General features: G+C 37.2%; 1 protein-coding gene across 2 annotated transcripts in view; it reads left to right on the plus strand.

Annotated features, from left to right (window-relative positions):
- REV1 (REV1, DNA directed polymerase) overlaps nt 1–22,647 on the plus strand; it is an 89,987-nt gene that overhangs the window by 43,363 nt on the left and 23,977 nt on the right. Inside the window, exons 5-9 of one of the 2 annotated variants that reach the window (XM_025355078.1) lie at nt 4,678–4,830; nt 8,465–9,174; nt 11,826–11,933; nt 13,292–13,408; nt 17,861–17,969. In XM_025355078.1, coding sequence (XP_025210863.1) covers nt 4,678–4,830; nt 8,465–9,174; nt 11,826–11,933; nt 13,292–13,408; nt 17,861–17,969 — 1,197 coding nt within the window. The remainder of the gene's footprint in view (nt 1–4,677; nt 4,831–8,464; nt 9,175–11,825; nt 11,934–13,291; nt 13,409–17,860; nt 17,970–22,647) is intronic. The other variant, XM_025355079.1, reaches the window with a different exon arrangement.

Genomic DNA, 22,647 nt, shown 5'->3' on the forward strand with positions numbered 1-22,647 from the left:
GATTTTTTAAACTTTGAGGGATAAAGTTAAAGGCTCATCCCTATAACATCCCACTGATTCCTTCCTTTACACTGTGATCTCATGATCTAGCCACTGTCTGTGATATAGTATTGATTAAAATGGCTTTTAGGGATGTGTCTCTTCAGAGGACTTGTTCTCAGTATTTGAAGTTGGATCACTCAGAGTTGAGCTGTGTTGTCACTAGAGCTAGAGTTTTTATCTGGGAGCAATAGTTAGGCTTTGGAGGGAATGGGGGATTTCTATGAGCAGGAGGAGCATAGAGGGGAAAGGGCTGTTGCTGGGGGGTTTTGATTTATGTAGAAAATGGTGTTTTCCGGCCGGGTGCGGTAGCTCACACCTGTAATCCCACCACTTTGGGAGGCCGAGGTGGGTGGATCACAAGGTCAGGAGTTCAAGACCAGCCTGGCCAATATGGTGAAAGCCTGTCTCTACTAAAAATACAAAAATTAGCCAGGCGTGGTGGTGGGTGCCTATAATCCCATCTACTCAGGAGGCTGAGGCAGGAGAATTGCTTGAACCTAGGAGGTGGAGATTGCAGTGAGCCGAGATCACACCACTACACTCCAGCCTGGGTGACAGAGCGAGACTCCATCTCAAAAAAAAAAAAGGAAAGGAAATGCTGTTTTCCATTACAGTTGAGTTTTTTGCACGTTTTCTTTTTGCCAAATGCAGCTAGGGAGATAATAAGATAGAAAAAGCAACTTCGATAATACGTTTTAAAATTCACTTTAATGGATTTTATCTTAGTGTGGACTGAGACTGAATCATTTGTCTTTAAGAGTGACTTTGGACAGCATGATTCTATATCCTATTGGCTTCATTTTGTATTTGAGGAGACAGGGCCAGTAGGGTTCACTAACTTGCCCAAGAACAGAGCACGTTTTAGAGTCCGGGTGTTCTGAATCCTGTTTGTGTCCTCCTTTACCATTAGATTCAGCTTGTTATAGGTGGCCCATGGGGAAATGGATCACTGTTGGCATATGTCTCATATGTCTTAAATGCCAGGAGTCCATTATGTCATTGTAACATGGAATCCTTTTGGTTAAATCATGGCACTGTTTTTATTCACACTCTAATCCCTGGTTGATCTCTTCTTAGCTGTGCTTTAATGAGATTTTATTATACTTAAAAGTCTTAACATGTATTAGCTATTTAATAAATGATACATACTATTCTGAATAATTAGTGTTTGTTTTTATTCGAGCAGTTTGGAAAGAAGCTGCCACTTGTAAGTACGTGGGGTGTTGCTTTCATTTCAGTTCCCTGAGGTCTGTATGTCAGTAGAACTGAGTTAATGTAGGCATAATCATTGTATTATAGGGCCCTGACTTTGAAGAGGCAAAGGAGTCCTTTAATGAGGAGCCTGTGTATGTTAAAGTCTGAAATTATTTTACTAAACCCTTTGTTTTGTAAATCTCAAACTTGTACATAGTGTATTGAAAGTAATGGTTTTAAAAATTTTTGTCACAGTCTTTGTCTTGAGACAATTTTACATTGAAATTTGGAATGTGGAATAGATGAGAAGCTGCTATGACATACCCCACTGGCCCATCAAGCTTGAGGAGTGTCATGGAGCGTAATTTAAAAATATTGTCCTAAGTTACTACAGATTGTTCTTGTTTTTGTTGTTCTTGATTTTGTGTTGATCCTTGTAGATTGAGAACCTCGTAGCTTGGCCTTATTATATTTGTATATCCTGTAATTAGATGGTCACGTAGATCTGTTGGGAGTTGCGACAGAATGATAATTTATTGTTCCAGTTCATGCCAACTCAATGGGATCTACTAGTACAACTTTGTTTATCTTTTCTTTCTAAATTCCCAAACCATTTACATTTGTCATGTGCTTACATATGAGCCAAAACTTTGGTTTCTAATTACATTCAGTGTAAATATTAGAGTGCTTATTCAACTCATTTAAATAAAAATTGCAGTTTTATCTCTCATTAGTTTTTTTGCCATTCCTTGTGTTTTATTTTGTTCTGCCTGAACACAGAGGCTGTAGAACAAAGCAAGAGTAAGACTTCGCAAAATAGGTGAATATTTCACTTGCTATGACTATGTTTTGATTCGTTGTATAGAATGTAAACTCTTTCATATATATATATCAGAGTCTAGTTTCAATGTACATGAAAAAACTCAGTGTATAAGGAAATCATGTAGTATTATCTTTTGGATAAAGATGGATTTTTTTATTATCCTCTGCTTTTGGTTTTGAAAGAATAGTAGAAAATGTCAGTACAGTTTCTTTGCGCTTAGAACAAGAGGGGAAATTAGTAAATGTGAGAAATTAATCGCAGAGAGATTTTTAAAAAGGTCTTATACAAATATGCTTTCAGATAATATTTCTGTCTATATATCTGTAGATAGATAAATGGGTAAGCAGGGATAATTAGGAGTATACAACTGATAGATCAGTGGTTTAGGCTTCAGATTATAACTGACATTACTTGGCTAACATTACTATAGTGTGTTGGGCTTTAATTCTTTTTACTGAGTATCTCTGAGGATATCTGATTTGAGACTTGGAGTATTCAAATTAGCTGTCTAATTTTGTAGCAGTCTCCATGGACTGACTTATGTAATCCTAGGAATTCTGCGGGTGGCCCCATGGCTCTTGTTAGGAGTTGGACAAGGCCTGACAGTCTTGTATATGATGAGTGCTGACCATAGAGAGCACCTGTAGAGTCTGCATCACTCCAGCATGCTGTCAGTAGGTCAGGAAAAGCGAGCATGATCATAGGGCACTTTGTTCATTGCACTTTGGTTTTACCTGAGATGTGCAGCTGGCACAGTGGGTGTAGTTTCACTCTCTACTTATTTCTTAGTTACAGCTATCTATGATAAAGGATGGAAAGCTAAGGTTGGGATTTTATTTTAGGTATTAAGTATCTGTACTTCTTTTGGCGGGGGAAGCAAGTGGGTTGATACACATAATACCACAGAACAAAGATTTATAGTTAGGCAATTGAGACCAACTATTAAAGGAAGAAAAGGGCCAGGCAGGGTGGCTCACGCTTGTAATCCCAGCACTTTGGGAGGTGGAGGCGGGTGGATCACGAGGTCAGGAGATCGAGACCATCCTGGCTAACATGGTGAAACCCCGTCTCTACTAAAAAAATACAAAAAATTAGCTGGGCCTGGTGGCAGGTGTCTGTAGTCCCAGCTACTTGGGAGGCTGAGGCAGGAGAATGGCGTGAAGCCAAGATCGTGCTACTGCACTCCAGCCTGGGCGACAGAGTGAGACTCCATCTCAAAAAAGGGAAGAAAAGTTGGTTTGAGGAAGAATAAAGTAAAAAATAGTTTAATTTCAGGATTTTGATTCTGATATTTGAATGTAACCTGAAATTTTGAATGTGTTTGAATGTATTTTGAAGGTAACCTAAATTTTGATAAAACATTTAGCCTGCTAATAAATTCATTGGGTACATGTTTTGTGACTAGTATAGTATGTTCTTTACTATCATAATTTAGTAGTTATAGCATTTGATATAGTTTAAGGTACTTTAGGTAGAATTTTTAAATATATATGGATATAATTATATAAAGGACATACTCTGTGTCGTATATAGTTCCATTTTTAGAATCTGTTAGTATGTTTTCCTGTATTCCAAGTTGTTGACTCATTTATTTTTAATTAGTATTCTGTAAGCCAATTCAGTCATTTCTTAAATGATTATTATTTTTTAAAAAGTTTTGTGAGGCACCATTTAAGAAAATGAAAATATCAAGTCTTAGATTTATGAGACAATAAGAAATGTATTTTTATCATGTTATTTATCAGTCTTTTTCTAAATAACTAAGTGATGATTCCTTGGTATATATTTTAGGTTTAAAATCCAGAGGTTGTTTTGAAATATTTTCTAATTTGTTAAAGGAGCTTGTTTTGAAATTTGGATGATAGCCTAAGTATATTGATTGGTTGTTTTTAAATTTGAAGTTAAATGATAATTTTAAAGGTAGAGTAGCCATATATAACTCAGTTTATTAGCAAGAAAATATCAGTTTAAGATACTGCAGTCAAATTAGTTTTAGTTCTGAAGTACACAAGGAAGCAGACATTTGGGAGCTTCGGTTACAGTGCTAGTACCACCTAGCATTGTAATACTGGTGTTCCCTGGATTTGAGTGGTGATGTGTGATATGCTGTGAGGATGTACATGGTAGTTTTGGCCCCTGTAGAGTTCATATCTTCAAATGGCCTTGGCTCTTACCATTCCTGTATACAAAAAAATAGTATAAATTATTACTCTTGAAGTTGAGATTCTTTAGTTTGTCCTATATTTTTATTAAGTTTCTGACATGAATTTGGAAATTTAGAATCCTTATTCAGTTTACTTATCCTGGAAAACCTTAATATATGAGATGAGATTTTGATGAAGTCTTAAAGATTCTTTCTTAACTGTTGACAGGGTGGAAAATATAAAGTCATGAGGATTAAAATATTGACTAGTTCAGCTCTGTGCTTGCAGTTTTTCCCCACTCTAAGATCATATTGTATTGGGACCACTAAAACTGAGCAGGAAGGAATAAACTAGGAAAACAGATGATGGCCTGTTGTTGGTGAAATACTGTATCTTTGAAGACATTGATTTTTTTTCGTGAAGCTCATTGTCACCAAGTATGGAACTCTAAATTGATGTTGCTTTTTGTTTCAGCATCAAAGCTGGACGACTCCTCTCCTACATTCCATATCAGCTGTACACCAAGCAGTCCAGTGTGCAGAAGGGTCTCAGCTTTAATCCTGTATGCAGACCTGAGGATCCTGTGCCAGGTCCAAGCAATATAGCCAAACAGTTCAACAACAGGGTGTAAGTTTGTCTAGTTGGGGATTACTGCAAAGCTGGGTTTTTTTTTGTTTGTTTGTTTTGTTTTGTTTTGTTTTTTAAGACGGAGTTTTGCTCTTGTTGCCCAGGCTGGAGTGCAATGGTACAATCTAGGCTCATTACAACCTCTGCCTCCAAGGTTCAAGTGATTATCCTGCCTCAGCCTCCCCCATTACTGGCGTGTACCACCACACCTAGCTAATTTTTGTATTTTTAGTAGAAGTGGGGTTTCACCATCTTGGCCAGGCTGGTCTCAAACTCCTGACCTTGTGATCTACCCTCCTCGACCTCCCAAAGTGCTGAGGTTACAGGCAGGAGCCACCACGCCTGGCCGCAAAGCTGGTTTTTATCAGTGAGCATGGCGCCTGCTCTGTTACAGACAGACAGAAGCAGATACAAACCCTGGCTATTCACTTATAATGAATATGTTGAAATATATGTGTATGAGTGTCTTACCTAAAAATGAATTATTTTTATGAAAATTTCATACATGTAAGTAAGATTTTACATTCATACTAGTTTCTCACCTTAAGCTAGTGGATCTTAATTGTTATTAAGTTTTTTCGTGGATTTTCATGAAAGTAATTATTTCCTCAAGTAATTTGTATTGCTTTCTCAAAAACTGAACTAACTGCACCAGCTGTATTTTTGTTGTGTTCCATGCATAAAAAGACAATGAACATGTTAACACGTCTGGGTTATTTTTGAAAAATTCAAAATTCATAACTACAATTCTAAATATGTAAATATATAAGTGGAAGTTTAGTTGGTGACCCTTGGTTATAGAATTGAGAGTGAACCTAGACTTTATTCCGTGTGGCTGCTTTTTTTTTTTTTTAATATTGATAAAAGCTTTAGTTGCAACCCTGGATAAATTGGTTTCACAATTAATTGGTGGGTTGCCTTACCTTGTATATCAAGTGATTCATTTTTGTTAGCCTTCTCTTTATTAAATTGCTTGCTTTGCGAGTTGGATATATTTTTTTTTTCCGAAAAGACCAGGAGTCTAATTAATCTGAGAGGATCCAGTATCACTGCCTTCTGTAATTTTTGTTGTCATTTGTTATTTAACTTGTACTCACAAACGTATTCAAATATTTTTCATGTTACCTATAGCTTTTAATTTTTCTAATGTGGTATCAAGGTATATAGCAAATAATACCAGAAAACCTTTTCACAGAATACATAGCTTTATCTTTCTCTTCTTACCCACATTAATAAAAGTAGAAAATAGATATGTTTTTTCAAGATCTTCTTTGTGACACTTTTAGGAAGAAATTACCTATTAGATTTTACTTAATACATTTATGCCATTGCCTAAGAAATGTAGCTCTACCCATGATATTTCCAGTACAGCTACTTTGCAAATGTCCATTTGTCTAGGCTGAGAAACTATATAGTACAGGAAGAATGTATGTTAACAATGTATTTTCCTGCCAGTATATGGATTTCTGTTGGATGTGTTGCTATAATGCATGTAAAGGATCTTAATGTTTTTGACACAAAACTAGATGTAAGACTTTCTGACATACATCACTTTTGTTGTTTTCTGGGGTTTTTTGGGGGGTATATTCAGTACATTTTGTACATTTCTTTGAAATGCTCATCTGTGACATTTTGCTCCCTTGCGTTCTCTTTATCTCAAGAGGCTTTCTCTGCATGTGACAAATTAAGTTTTCTTTTTTCTTCTTTTAATCATATCCAGTTTGTCTTTTTCCCCTTCACTGGCATGATCATCTGTGAGGATGGCATCTACTCAGAGTTGCCTGTCACATTCCATGTGATGTTTAGCCAGGGCCTGAGCTAACCCTGAAATGGGTGATCATCCAGCTTGTGGAGATTTTCTGTGTAGTCAGGCTCTCATTACTGAGAAACCAGTTTGGTATTAGGATGAGGGACTTTTGGTGGAACCTGGTAATACTGTGGTAATTTCACCTGTGGCTTACTACTCTGTAGGGTAGCCCTACATCTGGAGCCTGCGCTGTAATTGAATTAATGCTATGGACATTTGGACATTTCTAAGTAGAATGAATTACTGCTTTGTAATTCAGGTTTTTGTTTTTGTTACTTAGATGATTCTTGTGAATGCATTTCTAAACAAACGTCTAGAGGAGCCAGGATGTGACTTTAGCATAACATATGTCATAGGTTCTACATTTATAAAGCTGTCGTCAGGAAACTTGGTCCAGATTGCCTTGTACCACCCTGGCATCTAAATGTGCATTTCTTTTTTTTTTTTTTTTTTTTTTTTTGAGACGGAGTCTCGCTCTGTCACCCAGGCTGGAGTGCAGTGGCCGGATCTCAGCTCACTGCAAGCTCCGCCTCCCGGGTTCACGCCATTCTCCTGCCTCAGCCTCCCGAGTAGCTGGGACTACAGGCGCCCGCCGCCACGCCCGGCTAAGTTTTTGTATTTTTAGTAGAGACGGGGTTTCACCGTGTTAGCCAGGATGGTCTCGATCTCCTGACCTCGTGATCCGCCCGTCTCGGCCTCCCAAAGTGCTGGGATTACAGGCTTGAGCCACCGCGCCCGGCCCTAAATGTGCATTTCTTAAAATGAAGTGCAATTTCCCTTGTCAATAAGGCAAGTGTCCTCATTTTTCTGGGTGTAAATTTTACTGAATTACCCCCACACATTGACATGGCTTTACTTTTTGTCTACTTGTGCAACAGTTAGCTCATTAATAGGTTAATCAATATAGTCACTTTGTTTCCTACTGAAACTAGCTGGCTTCATACTGGATTTAATGTGTCGAATAGTACCTTTCATAAAAACTAAAGCTAGGAATAAGAATTCAAGTAAGGTTTTAAAATCCATTTTTGTGGAAGTTATTTGTAGTATATTAATTCAGCAGATATTTATTGACCATGTAGTAAATGCCAAGCACTGTGCTTCAGAACTCTGGATATTTAGAGCTTATAGATTCCAATGAATTCTTTATGGAAAAAATAATTGAAAAGTTTTTTGGGTTTTTCTTCAGCCATGAGAAATATTCTATTTTATTTCTTCTTTGGTACTATCTGAAGTGAAAATAAAAAACAAACAAAAAACACCTAAAGGGCTGTTAATATTCTAGAATTTTTCTAGTTACCTTGCTACTTTTGCAAAGAATGATCTTTTGTCAAATCAGAATATAAAGTTTGTGGTTTAATTTTCAGGGTTTTTTTTCATTGTCAATATTCAATATAAGAATTTCCTGGCTGGGCGAGGTGGCTCAAGCCTGTAATCCCAGCACTTTGGGAGGTCGAGGCAGGCGGATCACGAGGTCAGGAGATCGAGACCATCCTGGCTAACACGGTGAAACCCCGTCTCTACTAAAAATGCAAAAAGAAATTAGCCCAGCATGGTGGCGGGCACCTGTAGTCCCAGCTACTCCGGAGGCTGAGGCAGGAGAATGGCGTGAACCTGGGAAGCCGTGCTTGCAGCGAATTGAGATTGTGCCACTGCACTCCAGCCTGGGCAACAGAGTGAGACCCCGTCTCAAAAAAAAAAAAAAAAAAGTTTCCTGTTTCTAAAGAGAGAAATACCAAAGTGTGTGCCACTAAGAAAATGTTGAAATGAAAAAATTGTTTTAACCTAAAAGTCAGACAGTATTAACTTAAAATTTTTTTCCTGCTTTAGAAATCACATCGTTAAGAAGATTGAAACAGAAAATGAAGTCAAAGTCAATGGCATGAACAGTTGGAATGAAGAAGACGAAAATAATGATTTTAGTTTTGTGGATCTGGAACAGACCTCTCCGGGAAGGAAACAGAATGGAATTCCTCATCCCAGAGGCAGCACTGCCATTTTTAATGGACACACTTCTAGCTCTAATGGTGCCTTAAAGACACAGGATTGCTTGGTGCCCATGGTCAACAGTGTTGCCAGCAGGCTTTCTCCAGCCTCTTCCCAGGAGGAGGATAAGGCTGAGAAGAGCAGCACTGATTTCAGAGACTGCACTCTGCAGCAGTTGCAGCAAAGCACCAGAAACACAGATGCTTTGCGGAATCCACACAGAACTAATTCTTTCTCATTATCACCTTTGCACAGTAACACTAAAATCAATGGTGCTCACCACTCCACTGTTCAGGGGCCTTCAAGCACAAAAAGCACTTCTTCAGTATCTACTCTTAGCAAGGCAGCACCTTCAGTGCCATCCAAACCTTCAGACTGCAATTTTATTTCAAACTTCTATTCTCATTCAAGACTGCATCACATATCAATGTGGAAGTGTGAATTGACTGAGTTTGTCAATACCCTACAAAGACAAAGTAATGGTATCTTTCCAGGAAGGGAAAAGTTAAAAAAAATGAAAACAGGCAGGTCTGCACTTGTTGTAACTGACACAGGTAGATACTTACTAAAATTGTTTTCTTAAGAAACAGTCACGCTTGATCATTTTGCTCTTACGCTATTATTGGTATTTCTGGTCAATATGAAGTTTTCATAATATAAAAGTCTCAGAATGTCAAGTCATGTAATCTACAGTAAGCATAACATTATAGAAAGCTTATTTATTAAAATGTTTTTAAAACAATTAGATTTAATTGTGGCTGACTGAAAATTTTCAGAGAATTTAAACAGTAAGATGGTTGGGATTCTGAGCATTCATTCCTCATGTAGACCTTACCGGTTGGTGAAGTTTTGAACTGTGTTAATGTAACATCTATCCAATGCTTAAACCCCTGTAAGAATGCAATTGGTTTGATAAGAGGAATTGTTAAATTTCTAGAAGCTTGCATCATAATGATTTTTTAAATAAGTTTTGACATAGAGCTGTTATAATTAACAGTAGTAAACTTTCAGTGAGGTTATTTGACATCTAAGTGCATTGGTTCATTGTATTTTGAATTTTAATACTTTTCTTGTTATCAAAAACAAATGCAAACACAGTGGCAGACTGTGTTTCTGTGCCAGTCATAAATTAGTATCTGGTTTGAAGTTTAAGTTCCTTTTACAGATTATAGGATTTTTTTATGGGGAGAGACCTCAGAGATTAATACTATCCTTTAATTTATAGCTGTGGAAACTGAGGTATAGAGAGAAGCTCATGGTTCTGTCCTAGAAAGTGATAGAGACTCTATGTGGGGTGTTTTCTGTTATGTTTTACTGAGTTTGATGTATTCCTACGTACTTTTAGTCAAAAAATGCTTTTTGGCATTTAGGAAATATTTCAGAATAATATAGATACTAGATTATCCTTACATCATGTCTTGGCCTTGTTACCTGAAGGTTATTTAATTCTGAATGCTTCAGAGAACTATGATTAATTAGTTCTATGAGTGGGAATAAAATGAGAAATTTTGTTATTGTGCGAAAGCATTTGGTAGATATTTGGCTTATGCATTCTGTACTACTTGAATGTTTAAAAGCATTATTTTGAGTTGCTTGCATTATGTTTATGTGATACTTTGAAAAATACTTCTATACAGCAGAATTGTGATTATTTTATGAATCATTTGAGATAATATAGAGGGCAGTAAGGAAGTACCTGGCTTTGGAGTTAGATAGTTTAGCATGAATCTGAATCCTTACTCTGCCACTCTTATGCTGCAGGACTATGGACAAGTTGGTTCACCTCTCTGAGTCTTAGTTTTCTTTGTGAAGAGAAGTGATAGATAGTCCACGATGTTTGCCTCATGGGGTTGTGAGCTTAAGAATACATGAGCAGGCTGGGCACGGTGGCTCATGCCTGTAATTCCCACACTTGGGGAGGCTGAGGCAGGAGGATTGCTTGAGCCCAGGAGTTCAAGACCAACCTGGGCAACACAGTGAGACCCTGTCTCTATCAAAAAGAAAAAAAAAATTGGCATGGTGGCACGGGCCTGTGGTCCCAGCTACTTGGAAGGCTGAGGCGGGAGGATTGTTTGAGCCCTGGAGGTTGAGGCTGCAGATTCCACCACTGCACTTCAGATGGGGCAACACAGTGAGACCCTATCACACACACACAAAAAAAAGTGGGGAGAACTAGGTACATGCTATCTATCGCAGGCACAATATAAATGGAGTGGTCCAAAACTGCTAGAGGATATCTGTTTTTGGAAGCCTATTATAAAGACTAACCCTCAGTACTAATATTTTCAAGCCTGAGAAAAACTCCTTTATGAGATCAGAACTTTTTACAAGCTCAGGGTTCTTATTTCCAGAACTTGTGTATCTTAGAGGACCAGAGGAAAAGTCTAAGGATGAGACTGATAATAGAGGAAAGCTCTGCTTGTGCCTGGATTAGGGTTAAAATGACCCTGATGAATCTCATTGTAGCTCAGGATGATTAGAAGCTTTTGTCCTTAGGTGAGGACACTCACCTTTATCTCCTTAAATGTGGTCTATGTCATTCAGCTCTGATCTTTAATAGTATTTAATGGCATAAGGGTAAAAATTTACAGATTTATGTTTTATAGACTGTTTTTCAAGTACTTAGAACAGCAACATGGTAGTTTTAAGGCTCAGGAATCAGACTGCTTGGGACAGGATCACAGCTCAACCACTTAATAATAGGCTGTGTGACTTAAACTTTTAGTCTACAGAATGGAGATGATACGGTTACCTACCTCATAGTTGTAAGAATTTAAATAAATACATACATGTAAACCTCTTAACAGCAGTGCCTGACACCTACCAAGCACTGGATAATAGTAGCCATTTTTATTGTTGTTATTTTATCCAGGCGTGTTTATAGATTGCATGGAATAATGATCATCAAGATAAGTTTTACTTAGCTTCATGTAACTAAATGTATGCCAACACCTTTGTATTTTTATAAAATAATCAGCACAATGAAATAATTTTAAGATGTACTTTTTGACAAACTAATTAGAGACTTAATTAAATTGGGCTTCTCTTGAGGTGATAGCAATAATCTGTAGTCATTTCTGGTTTTTTAAAAAGACTCCATTCTGGGTGAAGCATGTTTTAAATATAGTTTCTAAAATTAACTAGACCTGATGTTTTAAATAATAAAAATTAGCTTGGGGTTTGAATGCTGTCTTTTTCCTTCTAGGAGATATGTCAGTATTGAATTCTCCCAGACATCAGAGCTGTATAATGCATGTTGATATGGATTGCTTCTTTGTGTCAGTGGGTATACGAAATAGACCAGATCTCAAAGGTCTGTATTCTTGCTTATGTTTTAAGAAAATTGATATATTGTTGTAAATACATATTCAAAGAGTTTACAAAATCTTTTTTTAAAAAATTGTGATTTTTCTTGGGAAAATCAATTTTTCCAAATTTTCTGTATTCAATTATCAAGGAAGGTATAGGGGAATTAGAGTTTTTCTTTCTCCCTGTAGAGATCTTCAGGGAACAATATTCATCTTCACCTGAAGGATATGTCATCGAAGACTAATGTAGGCAGGATCTATATTGGGCATTTTCTAAATTTGTATCTGTATTCCTTGTTAATGAATGGAAATTTTATGGTGGCTCTTGTCTGTGAGACTTGGGTCATTATGCTTTCTCTTTTGAGCAAATAACTTGATTAACTGTCTTGATGCCCATGAACATCCCAGCGTTTTGATTGTAGGATAATTTTGCATTATTGAATATTGCTAAAATATGTTAAGTCGTGTGGACAGTCTTTGTCTTAGTGAAATTGCAGATATTTGTGAACTAGTTAGTACTTTGAAAAGCATACATTCTGGGTTTTCCAGTGTTTGCCTCTGTCTGAAAGAGACAACTTAGTGTTTTCTTCCCTTAAATAAGGAATCACTGTGGCACAGAAGCTGCTGTGTTAATACCAGGACTTTATTTTTGTCATGGGTAGTGGTTCCTCAGCTCTGAAAGGAGTTCTTGTTAGAATAGAGTAACTTTTTAATGCATTGTTGATTTTATTTATTGGTCCTCAGAATAATGCATTGAGTAAATACATATTTATCCATGCTGTTGCTTTACAAAGTTAGAGTAAGCTTGTAACTTAACACACATACAAAAGGAAATGATACAGGAAAGTAAGTTTATACTAAAGCAAAAATTGAGGGGCTGTATGCTCATGTTTGATAATGTGGTAGGTCAGATTGTGATTCCGATGTGTATGTATTTAGTTTCTGTTGCTGTAAAATTGAGAGAGAAGTATAGATGTTAACTCTAGAAATACAAAAAAAGTATACTTAGTTTTTCTTTCCCCACCACTTAATGTCTGAATCTAGAGTCTTGAGTTGCCTGTTTTCTACAATACGAAATCAAACAAAAACCCTGGAAGGCTGAGTTGACTGCTGCTTTCAGGCTGAAAAAATGTATCAGAATGGTCACAAATAATTGGCTTTTTTGGAGGTGCTGAGAAACTTAGATGACATTTACATGGTGATTGATAGTCTTTAAAGTATTAGCTTCTTTAAGGATTAATGTCATAAGTAAAGGTAAAGAAAAAAAAAGGCATGTTTTAAAAATCATTTGAAAAAGTTTTGCTTACATGTTGTTAACATTCCTGTACCCATATGCAGAAATAATTTAATATTTTCCTCACAGGCAAACCAGTGGCTGTTACAAGTAACAGAGGCACAGGAAGGGCACCTTTACGTCCTGGCGCTAACCCCCAGCTGGAGTGGCAGTATTACCAGAATAAAATCCTGAAAGGCAAAGCAGGTACAAATGAGCTGTCTTTGAAGTCTTAGTGCTCCTGTGGACGGCTTCTGGATTTTGCTATTGGCATGGTTGTTACAGAAATGAGAGCAGAGTTGTAGCAATTAGCTTTTTCATTCAGGGCTTTTAAGGATTTCAACTGTTAGGTTTTGTTGAATTGGAGGGTGACATTTTCCTGAAATAGAGAGTGAAGAATGTTTTACAAGATATGATTGATTTGCTTTGTATAAATTTAGATTGGGGATAAAAATCAAGGGCATAATTTTAAAGAAGCCTCTGTGTATTGTGAGAGTTAATTACTGGTCATTTGGTTATTGCATCACAGTAAGAATGTTAAAGTTTGTGTTGCTCAAGATATTTGTATGAGGAAGTAGGATAACAAACAGTAGAACTTTTAATTTATTGGAATTAAAAGTGAACACCAGTAATCATTCTCCATATCCTTTAGTGAACCTATTTGTTATGAGATATAACCTTGTTGCCTCTCTTGACTTTTTAATTTTGGATATTATTAAGCAAAATCATAAGTTGTACTAGTCATGATACTTACTAAGATTTTCATGTGTCTATTACTTTCTTCCCCTGAGTAAATTCGCTGAGAAATGTTTTCTTAGAAATTAAATTTTTTAAATAATTGATTCGTTTTCTCATGGTTGTTTTGCAAAGCCAAAGAGAATTTTTAAAATTAGTTTCTCAGAAATATATTACCCAGAAAGTAGTCAGAAGTTAGATATACAGTGAAATGGAAAGCATGCAGTTTAGTTTTACTGCAGTTATTTCAGTGCCCTTGTTGTCAGTTATAAAACGTTGGGCTTACTTGTCACAATGACTCCAATGAAATTAAGGCAAAAGGAAAGCCAGCGAACATCTCTGAGGACCGTTTTTGGGATTATAGTCTTTTTGTTGGTTTTGATCATCTGTTTATGTGGTCTTAAGTATGAAAGAACATAATTGTAGATACATGTTTACGCTTTGTGTGTACATTTATTTCCAAGTTTTATAAATGTTTTCTTGGTCTTTAAATCTTTGCAGAGATTTTTGAGATTCTAGAATTTTGTGTGTCATGAGTAGGTGTGGAGTAGCTGTTACTGAACTTGACATTTAGTTGTATTATGGTATAGGTAGTTTAAGTATTGGTAGTATGGTTTGTGTGGTAGGTTGGTTTTTCTTTTTGTATTTTCTATGTGCTATTAAACAGGTGAAATCTTAAGTTCTAGAAAATAAGAAATAAATAGCTTAAGGAAGTACACAATACTTGTCATATATTAGGCATTTATGAAATACTAAAGAATGTAGAAAGAAGAGAAACCACCATGTATATACGTGCAGTAGCATCTTCAGTGCTCAGAGTCTCTCTGGTGGGCAGTCTTGCTACACACGTCCTTCTGTCGGCAGTCTACATTTAAAATTGTGACCTTGACAAGCTCACATTCCTTAGGAGTAGCAGAGAGCTAGTTCTCTTTTGTCTTTTCTTCTGTTACAATCTTACTATAAATGGTTTATTAACACAATACTGTCATTGGTTACTTAATTGTCTTCATCAGTTTAGTCACCTAATTTTTACAACATTTTAATGACCTTCTATAATCACATCCCCTTCACATCTAAATGTGGGTGGTAAACCAGAAGGGAAGTATTAGGAGACATATTTAAATTTCACTTGCCATTGAAAACTGTCAAAAGGAGATTGTCCCGTCACTAGAAAAGGTGATATGACAGTTTGTATTTTATACTCTTACTTTAACTTGATGCCATTTACTTTTATATGCTAAGCCTTTTCATGCATTAGGAGCTCACCAGATTATTTGCTACATATAAAATGAATAGATTATCCTTTATTATAAAATTTGATTACAACTAAGCTTGTGCTCAGAGCTTTTTTCAATGCTTTTGTTCCTCTTTGCTTGTTATTCCCTGATCTTTCTTTCTCTGGGTCATTATCAGACATGGCACCAAATAGAAAAATATTGAGGATCAGTTTAGGAATTAGAATCTTTGGCTTCTGTGCACTAGCTTTGAAAAAAAAAAAAAGATCAGTCTAATGTTTGGCTTATATGTCTAGACAACGTATTAGGACAAATAGCATCCTTAGTCCTTTTTGAAACTTTAGTTTCTTAGTTGTCATATCCAAAAGCTCTTTAATTAGACCAGTGCAACCAGGGTATCTCATCCATCCATGACTTCTTTTGGAGGCTGCTTCCTGAGCAATACTCAGTAGTGGCACTTCTCATTGATGATCTCATTGTTTGGAACAATTTATGCTCCAAATTTCATGGTTGGGGCCTTTTACCCCTTCCTGGATTTCCAGGATACAGATGTTTTCTATCCCATCGACAGCTTCAGTTTTCATTCTAAAGAACAACAGTTTTAAAAATCGTATTAGTCATAGATTTATTCTCAGCGATTTCTTTTTCACAGACTTGGGTCCTGGCCTCTGATTTCTCCAACCGTTCCTCCACATTCTCCATGTGCCCGTCTAGTTTGTCAAGTTTTGATGAGCAGTTCTCTACTTTGCCCTCCAGTGAGGACAGTGTGTCCCTGCATTTCCCTGAATCTCACATGAAGCAACTCACTCCGCTCGTGGAGGGACCCACGCATTCTGCTGCACTGTGGAACAGGTCAGCCAGCCCAATGGAGAGGAACACGATGGTGCTGCCTCTCAGGCCAGGGCATTGGGGGCGCATGGACCACAGAGACTGTTCTCTCCTCAAGCATAAGTTTTCTGTTATTTTCAAGACAGTGTCTTAGATAACTAGCCCTTCAGATATCAAAGTCAGGTAATTCTCCAACTTGTAAGGCATAACTCATGGTTACACCATGGTTACAAGACGGTTGTGGCTGTTCAAGCTTCAGCACTCCTTTTTTTGGGGTCTAGTAGCACCCTCTGTTGAAGAGTGATACTGACAGTCCTGAAATTCTTACAGTTTTTCAGCTTAGATGAATGGACTATTAAAATTTATATTTAGCCTTTTAAAACCGTCCAGAAACACTGGGTAGTCTGCTTGGGATTCTGTCTTTAATTTGTAATAGTATAGCTAGCATATGTTACTCATATGTCAGAAACTATAGCTCACATTACACACTCAGCTGTTTTGAAGCAAGTAGGATTTGACCCCACTGAGATGCCAGTCAGTTTGATTTGCATTTATGCTGTGTATATATGGTTGCTGAAATCCAGAAATGCTTGTATGGGTTGCATAGTTAGATGAAAGATGTTGATGATTACTAGTCAAACCAGGAAGAGTTGTTTAAGCCCATGAAGCCAGAGACTTTGCCAGTTTTCCTGGTGGTGCATTAACTTGGCTGACTTTTCACAGAACAGTAAGTCTGAAATAAACAGAAGAGAAATGCTGGGTTTGTTAGTTATGTATTGTTACAGTGTACTCACAATAGATTTGTCTGGAATAGCTGAAGTGATATATTTTGGCTTTGTTTTACTAATGGTATTTTTGTTTATAATAGTAGAGATGTGGCTGAGATTGTGGTTTTAGAATGTGGTTTTTTTTTTGTTTTTTTTTTGTTTTTTTGTTTTTTTGTTTTTTTTACAGCATACTCTTCTTGGAACCTAATAGTAGTATCCCAAGAGACCTACGATGAAGTTGTGTTTTAATTTATTTCTTAATTACTAGTGAAGCTAAAGGTGGCAAAGGAAGTAAAGTGGCATGCAGCCAGTAGGCTCTCCAGCGTGTGTGTTTTTGTATTCTTGTGTAAAGTTGTACGTTTGGTTCGGATGTTAAGACATGTTGGTAAGCCACACTGAGCTCCAGCTGTGTTTTCTAAAGCATCAATACTCTGATCACACTTGAATGTTTTTAATTGAACATGCATTATTAAACCAAAATACAATTACCTGTAGCAGGGGATAATGTGACGTCTATTCAAAAGAAAAAGCTTGAATTTAGAATGAAACCTCTTCATGGTTTGTGACCTACTAAATTATTGTTTGATCAGATAGATGGTCGGAATTTCATGTTTGTTGTACACGTTAATTAGCTTTAAGTTTTGCAGATAGTTCTTTTAGGAAACAGCAACGAATATTCAGAGAAGTTTATATTTTTCATTAACTTTTCCCCATTACCGAGAGCTGTACAGTCCTTGTAAGGTTATAGGAGGGAGTTCATCTCCCTGATCACTTCTCATCCATGTCCACCTCAAGGGACTGTGTTATAGGATATTCTATATTTATCTTCTGGTGTATTTAAAAAAAACAACTCCCAGGACACTTTGAATTTATTATAAGTTTTTATCTGCTGATGAAGAATATAATGGAAGCAAACCATTTTAGAGTTACAGAGTTTTCTTCTATTAGATAAGGAGATAATGCCAATAGAGATAACTGTATTTGGAATTTACTAAATATTTTTATATGAAAGTAATGGAAAACAAATTTCTTGAAAAAGTTACGGAAAATCAGTTTATAACAAATAACCATTAATTTTTTTTAAATTTTTAAAGCAGATATACCAGATTCATCACTGTGGGAGAATCCAGATTCTGCACAAGCAAATGGAATTGATTCTGTTTTGTCAAAGGCTGAAATTGCATCTTGTAGTTATGAGGCCAGGTATGTAGAAGTTATGTGTTATAATTCTTAATGATTTGGTTAATTATTTTTATATAATTTTTTGAACTGTAATCTTTTGAAGTGGATTCAGACCTGCCAGTCAGGCCAGTGATTTAAACGTTACAGACGTGTTATGGAAATAAATGGTTTTAGCCTTAAATCATTTCATTTATGCCCCCCACAACCCCTCACCAGTGCTAGATAACTTTAAACAAACAGCTTAGTAGTTCCCTGATGAGAACCAATAGGTCCTGTAGTAGGAACCAAAAGACATTGGGGATTGTCATTTTTATTGTCTTTTGAAGCATGAAATAAAAGAATTAGATTGTTTTTGAATGGAAGAGGACTTTAATATTTATTTACTCTCATCTTTTGTTTTTATTGCTAAGAAAAATCTCTTGTAATCCATTCTTCCTGATACTCAGTTTTTTTTTAACGTTAAAACCCAATTGCCTATTCAATTGTAAGTAATTTAATTATTAACATTCTTAATATCTCTTCACTTAAAAGTGGTAATAGTGTTGTCAGCTTGTTAGCACCAACTTTTTGAATAGGTGTTTATCTTGTAGTGATCTGAAACCATAATTACAATTGGCTGTTTCAGTATAGGAAGAAACACACACACACATATATATATTCCTCATAATTTAAAAAATCTTTTTGAAATAATTGGAATAGTTGTAAAAGTAGAGGGAGTAATAATTAAAGAGAAGTCTTAATTTTTTTTTTCCCTGTCGACCAAACACAGACATTTTTACCTGTATAACACAGCAGGCCCTTACACATAGCTGGCAAGTGTTAAAGTATTCAATAATTTCAAAACGAAACAGTCTTAGATCAGTTACATTTTTTTTTTTTTTTTTGAGACAAGTCTCGCTCTGTCGCCCAGGCTGGAGTGCAGTGGCACCATCTCAGCTCATTGCAAGCTCTGCCTCCTGGGTTCACGCCATTCCCCTGCCTCAGCCTCCCTAGTAGCTGGGACTACAGGTGCCCGCCACCACGCCCAGCTAATTTTTTTGTATTTTTTTAGTAGAGACGGGGTTTCACCTTGTTGGCCAGGATGGTCTCGATCTCCTGGCCTAGTGATCCACCCGCCTCAGCCTCCCAAAGTGCTGGGATTACAGGCATGAGTCACCACGCCTGGCCTAGTTACATCTTCTTAATCTTGATTCAAAGTTGTGGCTATTCAAGCATCTAATCTGAAGAAAAGATATTTGAGCTCAGCATCGTCTAATCATAATAGTTTTTTTTTTAATTTGCTAATTTTTTTTAAAGTATATTTAAAAGCATTAAGTTTAAACATGCATGCTTATATTTTAAATTGTTTTCCATTCATGACATGCCAAACTTTTCCTCCCAGGCTAACTTTGCCTTTCTCATTGACAGAATTATGTTTTAATGGTTTTCATTGTCACTTGATGCTGTGGCCAAGGAATTGAAACTCACTTTAAATGATAATTAAGTCAAATACAAATACGTTTTGAATTGTTATACTGCTTTTTATTAGCACAGGCACTCTAGAGCTGAGTTTATGTAGTCTCTTTTTTCCTACTAAGTTATTGAATGGTGGCCTGGACTTCAGATGGCTGGACAGTTACGTGCAGTATCTGGAGGGTGTGATGAAGCCCAGAAATATTCTCAGTCCTTGAATTTCGCTAGTTGGTAAAATGCAAGCTCCGTTTACCCTTGCTAGACTGCCTCTGCAGGGCCTCCCTTTACACCTTCACACCCAGTCCCCACCAAGATGAATGCCGGCTGGGAAGCAGGACTGCCTCCAGGTGAAAGTGTCATCAGCGCTGGTGGCTTTGGACTCCAGGAGCCACAATTGTGTCTAGGCACTAGGCTTCTCTTGGGTCTTTGGATGGTGCATTTGTGTTTATCCACGGATGGTGACTGTCAAGCTTCATGCCTTGCACAATAATTGGGGTGACAATATATGAGGACAATACTATATAGTGAGCCATTCAAGTGCCACTTAAGTGCAGATGTTTAAGAAGATGCATAAAGTGATGAAAATGAATTTAACTTGAAGAAAAAAAGTGCAACCATGAGATTTTTGTCCCTTAATTGTAATTTTCTGTTTTCTAGAAGACTATTCCCAGTGAAAGTTTCTAGAAAATAGTTTCTGGATACTTGTTTTGTGGCCATCCAACGGGTTATATTTTCCTTTTCTGAGGAAAATTTTTTTAACAGGTACAAGTAGTTGCATAAGAGAAATGTTTCTGAGTTTGGAGTGGGGGCTAGATTGTGGGGATGGTCTGCTCAGTTTTATGCACTGGTGAGTTTTCACTATACATAGCCTAATAACGGGGCCAGCAAAGGATAGAATGTGAATATGAAATGGTAGAAATACAAGGTAGAATGTGTATATGTGGGTCACAGTTTGCACTGCTGTTAGTAGTTGGCCTATACTTACAGTGGAGAGCAAACTTTGTATGGAACAAATGAGAAGAAGGCAGATTGTACATGAATAGGTAATGATACGCAGGCATCCTAGAATCATAGATTTTTAAAGCCAAATAATTTCTAAACCCCGTTTCCACGTGCTTTTGTAAGGACCCCTACCGTTCTTACTTTATGGATGTATTTTAGTATGTAGAATGGACAGCGACAGTGGTTTGATGGCAATTTTTTTTTCCTCCTGGAGACGAAGTCTTGCTCTGTTGCCCAGGCTGGAGTGCAGTGGTCCTTTCTTGGCTCACTGCAACCCCTGCTTCCCGGGTTGAAGCAATTCTCCTGCCTCAGCCTCCCGAGTAGCTGGGATTACAGGCTCCCGCCACCACGCCTAGCTAATTTTTGTATTTTTAGTAGAGGTGGGGTTTCACCATCTTGGCCAGGGTGGTCTTGAACTCCTGACCTCGTGATCCGCTCGCCTTGGCCTCCCAAAGTGCTGGGATTAACAGGCGTGAGCCACCGCACCCGGCCAGCAAGTTTTTAATATTGTTGAATCCAACACCGAATACAGCTGTCTGAACAAAGCAATTGCCAGACAGAATATGTCCTCTGTGCTTTGAACGTGGGAATAAGCTGTTTTTGCAGCATACACTTAACGAAGTTTTGGTAATTTGTCCTGCATGGGATTTTAGTTGTAATAGATGAGTCATGGTAATGAAGAGTCACTTTGGACTTTCTTATAATTGTCTTTACTCATTTATTTTCTATGGAACAAACCTCATTTCCCAGCCATCTTCAAGGTATTTGGCTTCCCTTAGTATGGCAAACCTAAGGCAAGCCAAAGGAAAAAGGTTTTCCTTTTTTGTTTTTAACTTCCTTATAGTGTCTAATGGCTTTTAAACAGTTTTCTCTGGGTACATTTTACATGAGTACCTAAGTAGATGTACCATACTTTACTAAGTAATGTGCCTTGGAAAATTTTTGCATAAATAAATGTTTTGAAAATGAAAATATTGTAAATATAAGAACATGATCTTTACAGGGATTATAAACACATTTCTTTTTCTTTCTTTTTTTTTTTTTTTTTTTTGAGACAGTTTCACTCTTGTTGCCCAGGCTGAGGTACAGTGGCACAATCTTGGCTCACTGCAACTTCCAACTCCCAGGTTCAAGCAATTCTCCTGCCTCAGCCTCCTGAGTAGCTGGGATTACAGGTGCGCCCCACCACGCCCAGCTAGTTTTTTTTGTATTTTTAGTAGAAACAGGGTTTCACCATGTTGGCCAGGCTGGTCTCAAACTCCTGACCTCAGGTATCCATCCACCTTGGCCTCCCAAAGTGCTGGGATTACAGGCGTGTGCCATCATGCCTGGACTATAAACATATTTGGTTTTTTTTTTTGAGATGGAGTTTTGCTCTTGTTGCCCAGGCTGGAGTGCAATGGCATGATCTCGGCTCACCGCAACCTCCACCTCCCAGGTTCAAGCGATTCTCCTGCCTCAGCCTCCCGAGTAGCTGGGATTACAGGCATGCACCACCACTCCTGGCTAATTTTTAATTTTTATTAGAGATGGGGTTTCTCCATGTTGGTCAGGGTGGTCTCGAACTCCCCACCTCAGCCTCCCAAAGTGCTGGGATTACAGGCGTGAGCCACCGTGCCCGGACTTATAAACACATTTTTTAAAAATGAGTTATCTTTAATTTGTAAACTCAGCTTTTACATGTTGAATCTATATATCTGGCATAATTATTACCTGAAGTTTACCCTTTTCAACACTAGACCTTTTTTCTGCTTTGTTTCTGATAATGTTTCTAAACTATTTTATGTTTCTATATATATGTCTAAACTGTTAGGTATCTACTTTCCTGCATTAGTGGACAAAGCTTGTTGACCATAGGCCATCTTTTCTAGGCGAGTGCAGGGTTGTCCCCATGGACATCATGGAGTTTGCTTTATTTGCCATCCTGTACCCAGCACCTCGCTGAGTCCTCGACACATTAAGAATTGTTTTCTTTACGACTCTGTCATTTACCTTCCACTTAGGTATTTCTTATCTACTAGGGACTTAGCACTGAGGCCATTTATAATATTACTATTTTTAGAAATATAAAAAGTGCATGTGATTTTGCATCTACTGCTGAGTCTCTTGGAGGACTCTTCCTTCTTGGCTCTCAGAGTCTGAATGTTGGGAGGGTGCCAGAGGCCTGTGAGTAATTGGCGATTGTTTGTATATATGTTTCTTAAAACGGAGATTCTGTCTTCATGCTGTGTAGTTAGTAAATATT

The sequence above is a fragment of the Theropithecus gelada genome, chromosome 13 (genome assembly GCF_003255815.1).
Source record: "Theropithecus gelada isolate Dixy chromosome 13, Tgel_1.0, whole genome shotgun sequence".
Lineage (NCBI taxonomy): Eukaryota > Metazoa > Chordata > Mammalia > Primates > Cercopithecidae > Theropithecus > Theropithecus gelada.